Below are 10,406 nucleotides of genomic sequence, written 5' to 3'. Positions count from 1 at the left end.
TCCTATCAAGAAGCAGCCAGAGAGAGTCCATTGGACTCTTCATTGGAAGGACTTTATGAAAAAACAAATGAGCACTGAAATACCGAAGTGAGGCTTCAAGGCAGGTTAGTTACTGTCCTGTGCAGGACAAGTTAAACTATGTTCTAGAGAACACGAGGAGGAGTACAAAAAAAATCCAGTACTGGATTTAGATAGAAACTGCTGACATTGTTAACTGTGCGGCATTTGTGCAAGATTTTGTTAGAAGCCAACATCATAAAGCTGTCCATTCTGACAACCAGTTTCAGGGCAAACATTTTCTTCCCCCTCCCCATCAAATTGAGATGACAGGTTTCTAAGTTGTTTTAGTCTGAAATGTGACAAAAAGTATATTTTTGGCACCTGATCTTGCTTTGTGTCCTATGTGATATTTTGTCCCTCCTGGCCTGGAATATCTTATGTAGTTAGAGCCTTTTGAGGCATATCCCTTCCCTCAGAGTATGGGGAGAAATTCTACCTGGAGTTTTGTTCCTGTGGAAGAGAAAATCCAGCCTTTTACCAAGTACTGCAGTTTAACTGAAGCAGCAGGAACTAGCAAGGAATGCTTGTAATATGGAACATATCATGTATAGTAAAATGTCATTTTCAAGTGCTTTCTGAACTATCCATCCCAGTAATGAAGCAGCTCTGAAATATCACGTGCCTTTCTCACAGCGTGTTGCACTCCGTATAACCTCGCCTTTGATCATGATGTCACTTCAGATGAAAGACGCATGGAGAGTGGTATGTTGTGCGTTAGGATCAGCTGATATCCTCTGGGATCTGAACAGTGAAGGACTATTTGAGATGTGCACTCTATGCTTGTCAAAGAGAAATAAGAGCTGCAATAAAAACGGTAGTCAGATATCCAAACTCACCTCCGGCTGGGCAGAAGGAAGACTTCACCTTTACGCAGAAAGACCTGCTTAATCTGAACATTCTCCTAGAAAGGATTTTTAAGGAAGAGTAATCATTTTTTCCGTCTTTCAGTTCAGGGCCCTAATTCAGCTCAGTGATTTCCTGAATGCTGGAGCAGCTCTAGGTAGCCCTGCTTGAGCAAGGGGGTTGGACCGGATGGGTCCCTTCCAACCTCAACCATTCTGTGATTCTGTGATTTTGGTATTTTGATACCCCTTACTTGAGTGTTACCAATAGAAGTGAAACAAACACCACAAAGCACCCTCTTCTGCTTCCGTCAGCACAAGCAGCTCCCACAGGATAGTCTCAACGTGCTCAGCGGGTGCCTTTGTACAGCTTTTCTCTTTGGCCTGGGAGTTTGGCATTTGGCGCCTTATTTCCCAGTTGGGTGTAATATATGATGGGCTTTTCTAGTAAATTTAAAACCAGGCCAACTTACAACCACGCAGACTGTGGTCCAGAGATGGCAAGAGGACTCCACACACAAAATGTCAGCTGGCCTAAGCAAGCCTGTTTAGCTCCCATTGCAGCACCTGCTCCAAAAAACCAGAAAAAGCAGACCGTTCCCACAGAGGCATTTTTCTTACTCTGAAGCCTTGATCTCCTCCTCAGACAAATGTGGCCAGAGATGATGTTGGGGCTGCGTCCTGTTGCAGCAAATGCTTTCCTGCAGATGTGCATCCCATTTTGCTTTGGCCTTGCTCACACCTCCTTGGCATTTGCTTTCTGGGAACGTCTGAGTGATTGAGGGTGAAGGCCTGGCCCCATGCAGCGCTGCCATCTCATTCAATGGAGTCAGTATTTCACCCACGCTAACAGTGACAGAGACTGAGCGTCAGAGCGGCACGCACAAGCTTTCACAGAAATCAATTCTCACATACAGCATTAATATTGGAAGTGCTTCTCACTCACCTAATTGTTGGCCAGGCACAATAACCTGTGACTAATAGCCATTCACGGTTATACAGCACGGCCTGATTATAAAAATTTGCCATTAGTCCGTAACAAAAAAAGTCTCAAGCTGTTAATTGACCAACATGTATTCCTGAGGAAATCGGAGTAATCAGATGGATATTCATTGCCCAGAAAGGGAAGGTACCGCTCGCTTGTGTATGGCTTTTATGATTCATCCGCTCTGATCTACTTCTGATTATTTTTTCCTTATGTCAGGCCAGTATTGTAAATCAAAGATTTGAGAAATAAGCCTGTGCTTAAAGTGACCCAAATGAAAAGCCAGTTGCCACCTTTCTTCTCTTACTAGGCAGCCATCCATTTCTATGCAGGAATAGACGTATGTTAAAGGCTGTCATACAGCTACAGAAGCAAACTGGTTAGCTCATGGTCTGCCTTTGCCAATGTTTAAGGTCAGCTACTGGAAAAAGTTACAAAACAACTATTACAGCCAGGTACAATCCTGCAGAACGGCCTGTATTGAGAACTGTTATTCTTTGCTCGTTTTTGTGCAAGTCAGTGGGACTCTGCCCTGGAAAAACAGCCTGTGATTTGCAAAACAAGGACAGCAAGATGCGTGCAGGATGGGGTTTGGGGCTGGAGGGTTTTTTTTGTGTGTGGTTTTTTTTTTTTTGGCCATTCAAGTTTTCCTGACGTAAACTTCCTTTTTGTTGACAGATGGGGACCATTCCTGCAAATGGTCAGGCCAGCTTGTCCATGTGGTAGATTTTCTTCTCCTGCCTACCCTTAAAGTATTACGGGAGCGTGAGCAACACTCTTCCTGGCTGACACGAAGGGCAGAGGCACCAGTCTGGCAGAGAGGACGCAGTGCCACTGTTGCAGCCCAGGGACTTCTCAGACTTTACCTAAACATGGTCACCCTCTGGCATCTCCACTCTGGTCAGCAGCCTTCGCTGTAGGACACAAGACTTGGATCTAGTTACGATTTTAATGAGCAGAGCTCAGAAAAGTAGTCGGTGACTGTAGGAAAAACGCAAGCAAGCAGACCATAAATCAGGTCATCGGATGAATTCAGAATGCACTAATAAAATCAGAGCTTCCAATAAATTTCATTTCAGGCAGAGTAGAAACGGTTTCTCAGTCGAGAGTTCAGGACAGATTATAATTTCAGATGTGTGTCAGGCCAATGCAATATTTCTATGAAAAAGTTTGCAGGCAGGCAGCAACGGCTGGTCCGGAGTCAGGCCCTCACACCAGTTGCACCTTAGTATGATTGAATAAAATCTCTAGTTCTCTGAGCAAAGCTGAATCTAATTAAATATTTAATGGGGTTTTTTTCTCCCAAATCCTTTGGTTTTTTGCTCTTTCATACTGTGCTATGATGACATTTGAACAACAAATGCAGTCTTGGTAGGTTGGTCTCCTGGTACTGCTTTTTATATGAAAAGCTTGCACATCCCAGCTGAAGTCCAGATGCTGCATTTATGAGATATTTTGTCGTGATCAATTTTTAAAAAATATTTTTCCATCCCATGAAATTAATAGGCACCTGGGGAAATACCAACCAACTCCTTCCCACTCCTGCAAATACTAACCTTTCCCAGATGGGAAGGGAGTCCTCTTTCCTTTTATTTGCCTGCAAGATGTCCTTGCTGGTGCTCAGCATCACAGAGGGAGAAGGAAAAAATAGGAAAACCTTCCTAAGTGGAAAACATTACAAACAGACCACCTGCACATACTCCAACTAAGAACCCTGCCTTCTGAGGATCCATTATATTGAATAAACCCTGCATAATCTTCCAAGGGTCACAGAGTGAGTCATTAGCAAGATGGCACTAAGACAGAGGCATCCTGATTTTTTGTAACCACTCTGATTACTTTAAGACCCCAATTTAAAAGGCCATAGGTTTGTGCTGGCAGCACAGTCATACAGATAACTACTCACGGCTTTACAAATTGGTATTCTTGCAATCATCTCACTACTATGGGCCTGCAGCCCTTTTTTGTTTCGCCTTTTTTACTTGTCTGTGTTCTGTTAAAAATTATTTATGGTTTTTTTCTGCAAAAAACAAAGCAAGCCGGAGGTGAGCAGGAGCCTCTCCTCTGCCTTCGTGCGCCCATGCCAGGACTTCCCGCGCCTCTCCGCAGCCCCGAGTGCTCCGGCCAACGCTGTGCTCTGGGCCTGGGACCTCCCCTTGCGAGCGTGTTCTGCCCGTCAGCATCAAGCACCCTTCACACGCTCATCAGCTACAGATTGCTCTTCAAGAAAGACTTTTAGGATGCTTAAAACCAACCAATTGACCCAGGAGAGCGTCTGAGGAGAAAAACTGAAATTGCTTTCATTTCTTTTCTTGCTACACTTTTCCTTATTGTTGCAGTTCCCTTTCAGAATGGGGAGTCTGTAGGTCGCTGCTTTGGCATCGTCATTAAAGACAAAGCCGTTTAAAAGCTGCTGTTATGGCTGGTTAGCCTTTGGCTGCCATGTTCCCTCTCTGTTAGTAAAGGCAGAGTTTGCTCTTGTACTTATTTTTCTAACAAACGGTGAATATTTGGTTTCATAGACTTCTCTGGTGTTTGCACCCATCATGTAGCCCGGCAGAGCACGTCAGGAGAGATGATTGTCTGGCTAGACCCATCCAGCCACCACTTCACTCTGGTTAAGCAAAGGCTGGTTCAATATAGACCAAACCAAGCAACTGTGGAAAACGGTCACACCTTTTAGATAGAATAAATACAGATATTTTTCTGAACAAAAATATTCCATCATTTGTGTTGTAGATGCACTTTTATGTCATGAAAATAACTGTTTGTAATTTCTCATTATGACCCTTAATGCCTGACTCAAAATTATTCAAGTAGGTGTGCTTCAAAAGGTCCTGCCCCTTCCCAGAGGGAACACCGTTAGCCATACTGGCCGACACTGTCATGCCAAAGGCATAGCTGAAGTGGAAAAGCAGCACAGCCTTGCAGCGTATGGCAGCTCTAGGTGTTTGATTCTTCATTTCGTATGTAAAGACATCCAATGAAAAACCCTACATCAATAAAAAGAAATCTAAATTTGCTTCTGCACTAGAAAAAATACATACTGAGCCATTATAGGTTTGGGATTTTCTTTTTAGCACCACGTTTCTTTTCCCTTTAAAAGTTTTTTTTTTTTTTAGTAAGATACAACTAGGTGCCATTGTATTGTTATAACATGCACAGTAATTTCAAATGATTAATACCTTGTCAGCATAATCTCATAACAAATCATTTTTATCCATTATCTAAAATCAACTTTTAATTAAAAGAATACATTATATTTGTTTTCTGATACTAAATGACCCTGATTATTTTAAAATTACGTGTGATGTTGGCACATATTAAATATATGGCATGTATATTTCTGTTGGGCTTTACTGTCTGCCTGAAACGTGAATTTCAATTATTAAGCATTAGTAAGTGTTTAGGAATGTCCTGCTATGTAGGGTCTGCAATGAATTTTGCCAGGAATGATCTCTATCTTTTTGTAGCCTACATTTTAGAAGGAACACACTATCTTCTTTCAAAACTGTACTGTATTTGCACAAAATTGGTATTTTTCTAACCTTAACAAGAAAGGTTCGCAGGAACCAGAGCCCAGCTAAACCTGGATCAAGCTCCAATAAAGGCATCATATGGGCGTATATTATGTATTTTCCAATTCGGTGCATTTTGTTGGTGTGTCATATGGGCAAGCCTGATGCTGTACTACACTCTACCACTGCGTGCCAGTTACTTTTGACGTTTTATGCTTAACTCAGAAGGCTGAAAGTCATCTATAGACGCGCGCTCTCCCTCAAGAACACGCGTGTCAACCTGTGGCTGCAATGAAAATGGAAGGACACCGGTGTGCCTCGCTGTCTGCCTCTGCCAGTCCCCTGTAAGGCTGATGAGAGGATTCTCTGTGCCCTCTTCACAGAGCTAGTAAAGGCAAGCAGAGTTTTTTCTCTGTTGTAATCCCAACAACAACGCACCTAAAACTAGCTTCACTAATAATGAAATTGGACACTCGGTACATTGGAATATTTTATTTTGACTTTACATGCGGTGTTAAAAACCCAAAGAACGTATTATTTACACATCCACAATACAAGTTTACAAGATATCTATACATGTTAAAGTACTCTATAGTATAGAGCAGCTTCATTTAAGGGTTACTTTTTTTATGCCGTACCATTAAAAAAGATACAATCTGCGTTTACCTTTGCACAAATGGATAAAGCATCTTTTATTATTAAATTAACAGAATAAGGACTAGGTTGAATGTTAGAAATTTCAACATAAATACTGAGAGAACTCACATTACCATCTACAAGGCAGCACAATGTTACAGGAGGTTATCAGGGTTCACATACATTTATCTTTCGGTTTCACACAAGTCTGTATTAATTAATATTTGTAAAGTGAATTCGGATCAGTTTGTGTCTTTTGACAACTGAGTATATTTTTAATAGTTATTAATCTGTAGTGTTTTAGTTGCAAGACAGAAGTGTTTAGGAAGAGAGATCATTGATTTTTGGATCCAGAGGTCTCAGGAAATAAATGTCCCTTACAGCCTTACAAGAAAAAATGACTACTTCTATCCTTTATTCTTTGTTCTGTAACAGAGATCCAGTTTTCAGTGACTAACCTCTTCTCCCCTCTGAACACATAACATAAATCTCCACCATCTCTGAAACCCATTGCAGTTATTTGTCCCGCTAATTCATGAATATTCCTCTGCCATGGTTATTTCTATAGTTATGTTCAATAAACAATGTGGTAGTGTGTAGTTTGCAAGCTAAAATAGCCATCTGTGTTGAACATCAGCTGCAAGTGGATTCTGTAAAACCTACTAAATAGCTTACACAACTTTAGCAGGTGTTCCATTACCCTAGAAACCTCATTTGATTTCACATTATAACTGTTTGATCCTTCGGAGAGCTGGAGTAGAATGTTTATCATGGTAAGGTGATTTAATGCTGCTGTCTTCTTGGATTGTAGGCTGCCTTTAGTTACCATTAATTATTCTTGCTTTTTATCTTTTTTTTTTTCTTTTGGGTGCTGTTGAGAGGTTTTACAACTGGCACTCGGGAGATATGTGCTATAGTGAGAACACTTGACAGATTTATTTTTTTTTTTTTAGTACGTTTATCATTTGCATGAATAAGGCACAAAATGCACAGATTCAGGTAAACTCACACATAATATTTACAGAATATTGTCATTACCTGCATGACTTTGGAAAAAAAAAAAACCTTACATTACACAACAAAAACAAATTGATTGCACTACTGTTGAGTTTTCACAGACTGCTTCTGCCAGGCCAATTGTTTCTTCTTTTTTATTGACAAGAGTCTATCAGTGTGTAGGGCATTATTAAATGCAACAAAAACGTAACCTTCTCTAGTTACACAGGCCTTTGCCAAGTGAATTGATTATTAGCTGCCCTCAATGAGAAGTACAGGGGCTCAAGTTCACAGTGTCCAGGTATTGGATGGAGGCACTGTGGAAACACAGTAAAACTCCCCCGTTCCAGCCCAAAACACTAGATTTGAAATGCACAGCTCTGAATCAATAGCAGCACAACAGAGTTATGAAGAATTAAAGATATCTGCACTCTTTCACTGGGTGACTATTTCATCAAGGCGTTATCATTCAGAAGGCTGGCAGAGATGCGCAGTTCATCCTTAGCTGTCTCCAAACTGAACCCAACGGGCTGCAGAAGGCAGAGTCATCTGTTTGTTCAGTCATGCTCAATGTAAACAATTCCATAGCATAGAAGATGCAATGGGAATCTAAGTACATCCTAGTGTGTACAGTACACACGCACATCCACGCACACGCACAGCTTTATCTGTGGCACAAACAAAATGCCACACACATGGAGAGAAAAAAATAACAATGCTACAGTTGGGCCAGAGACTGAATTCCAGCAAATTGATTATTAACCCAGATATTCATTGAGACATTACCATTTTCTGACATTTGTGCAAGAGGCAAGGTGAATGCATACATATTAAAATGTTCACATTTAATGGGAAGGACCACGCTTAATGGCAGTCTAAAATGGAACCCATTTTTCAAGTATTTGCTTACTGATTTTTTTCCCAATAACTTTTTTTTAGCTATTTAGAACAGTAAAGTAGCCCCCACCCCATTGTGCTACATGTCTCCTTAGCTCCAAACAAAAGAAATGTAATGACCAGCACTTTCCTTTGTTTCTTGTGTTTGCTCTTAGCAAGCACACGAAGTCTTGCTATAGCTACATGTGGCAAGACACAGATGTTGCTGAAGTAAAGACAGTTTCTTTGGCCACTTTGTTCTCTTTAATAACAAGCAAGTCTCTGTCTTATGTGTCTACCACAACATCATCTCACAACCTGTACAGGTCAATGCCCCACTCATTTTTAGCACAGACATGTCCTAGTAACTGTATTTGTTCAGTGGTCTGACTGAAGTTGTCTGAGGAACGAATGAGGGTTTTGGTGGCACATCGGGTTTTAAGGAGGGTGTCCTCTTTATTCCTGTACGAGGAAGGGTGCCGTTGCTCGTGTAACTGCTTTGCCTGGACAAGGAAGGCTGGAGGTGAACGCTGACAGGTGTCCCTTGCATGTAGTCCATCTTTGTGCCTGCTGTGGGAGGCATGTACCCCCCCCGATTAATACTAGGCTGTCTGGATAACAAAACACCATTTGGTGAGTTTAAGTTTTTAGGAAGGGCAGATATTGAATGCCTTTGTGAAGAATTTTTGTGATAACCTCTCTGCCTTTCCAAAGAGGTCATTGGTACTGCAGGAGTGGTGGGAACGTCCACTCGTTTTGTGGGGCTGTTTCTCGGAAGAGTTGATGGAGGCGAGTATAAAGATGCCTCCCTGTTGGGAACCTTAGGTGGGATCTCAGACATATTTCCCATTGGATCCAGCATTAAAGTCTGGTGGGCCACTTGAATATCTCCCATAATTGCTTTGGGATTACTAGTAGTTTCATTTAAGTGTTTCAGAAAATCATTCAGGGTGTTCCTGGAATCAACAGATCTCCTGTGGTCTCTTTTGCTGGATGGTTTTGTAAGTGGATGATCAATATGTTGCATCTTTTTGTCTGCCTTGTGCGCATTAGAATTTGAGAAAGATGTGTTGTAATCATGGGTAGCATTGGGAAGAACGATAGCGCTAGGAATATGCCCATGACTTAGAGGAGAGTGGGGTGGAGGGCTGGAAGGAAAAAACTGAGGGCTTTTTAGTGGGGTTTCCTTTCGTGAAGCATTGAGGTTACTATGCGCTTTGTCCGACTGACTTTTCATAGCCTGCAGAGTCTTTTGTTGAAGAACTGGTGTAGATTCAGGAGTTGGAAGCGCAGCTAATTCCGGAGGCTGGCCCCTGTGGTCCATCATCATGGACTTCGTATCACCGTTTGGGGGCAACTCCTTTCTGCTAGTCAACAGGTTTGTGTAAAGTTTGGGTGAATCAATGTTTTGCTGATATTCCTTGACGGGACTATCAAACAGCCCATTCAGTTTAGCAAAGCTCCCACTGGAGTCAGTACAGGACTGAGCCGATTCTGCATCTTTGTGTATTTTTCTGGATTTCCGTACAAATATATCCCGGTAACAGTAAACGGCCACTCCCGCAATAAAGGCTCCCAGGACAAAAGCGGCAAAGACACAAGTGATTAGGACATTCATATGTACCATTTGGTTGGACTCTCCTGATTGTACTTCCCACCTTACACCTGCAAAAGACATGCAGTATATCATAAATCTACATGTACTTCATACCGATACATTTCAGAAGAAGGTAGCCTCCCTCAGGGAAGCGTCTAGTAAGCGTGTGTAAGTGCTCTGTGTCTAGTGTCAGTGTAACTCAGTTGGATCCTGCAGTCCACAGCACTGGTGAATGCAAATAATTTTATAAATAAAAATGACTGTGTGAGCATTGATCAGTCTAAATGAAGACTGTTCATTTTCTTTGATAATGAGGAATGCTTGTTGAAGCTTCTCCCTTCATATTACATTCGGCTTAGCCTGTCCCCAAATTTCCTTTAAGGCTCACAAATAGGGGCCTGAATGTTATTAACATTAATGATTTCTGCTGGAAAATTGAGGTTAGAAGGTGCTACTGGGCCAGATAGCAATTAATAACTCATGGATGGATTTCTCTCTCAATTTTCTGCCCAACTCGTAAATCAGTATCAAAAGAGAGACAGGATTATGCAAATGTTGTGTAAAACTGTATAATGTACATACTGCATTGTTGTAACTATGTTAATGTAATACGGTGCAAAACTTTTAAACTAATACATCCAAAGGTTGCTAGCCTTGGAGTGGCACACCTTGCATTATACAAGTGTACAATTTCCAAAGTTCAAGATTATGTCATTCTGTTAGAGCACTAATATTTCTTTTCTTTTTTTTAGTCAATAATGAACAGAAATACTTGCATAACATAAAAAAAAACAACTTGCAAGGTTAAGTTATTAGAGAATGTTAAAATTTAGAAAACTTTAAGCTTAGACCAAGAAGTTGAATATTGGATTAGTTTTTTATTTGTGTATTAACAA

General features: G+C 41.2%; 1 protein-coding gene across 5 annotated transcripts in view; it reads right to left on the bottom strand.

Moving 5' to 3' along the window:
* Positions 1 to 5,899: 5,899 nt before the first annotated feature.
* SEMA6D (semaphorin 6D) overlaps positions 5,900 to 10,406 on the bottom strand; it is a 31,680-nt gene continuing 27,173 nt past the window's right edge. For all 5 annotated transcript variants that reach the window (XM_075506065.1, XM_075506069.1, XM_075506067.1 and 2 more), the window contains one exon: positions 5,900 to 9,578. In XM_075506065.1, coding sequence (XP_075362180.1) covers positions 8,275 to 9,578 — 1,304 coding nt within the window. In that variant the 3' untranslated portion in view covers positions 5,900 to 8,274. The remainder of the gene's footprint in view (positions 9,579 to 10,406) is intronic.

Source organism: Mycteria americana, chromosome 6 (genome assembly GCF_035582795.1).
Source record: "Mycteria americana isolate JAX WOST 10 ecotype Jacksonville Zoo and Gardens chromosome 6, USCA_MyAme_1.0, whole genome shotgun sequence".
NCBI classification, from domain to species: Eukaryota; Metazoa; Chordata; class Aves; order Ciconiiformes; family Ciconiidae; genus Mycteria; species Mycteria americana.
Note: the sequence above shows the minus strand (reverse complement) of the source record. Positions and strands in the feature narration are given on the sequence as shown.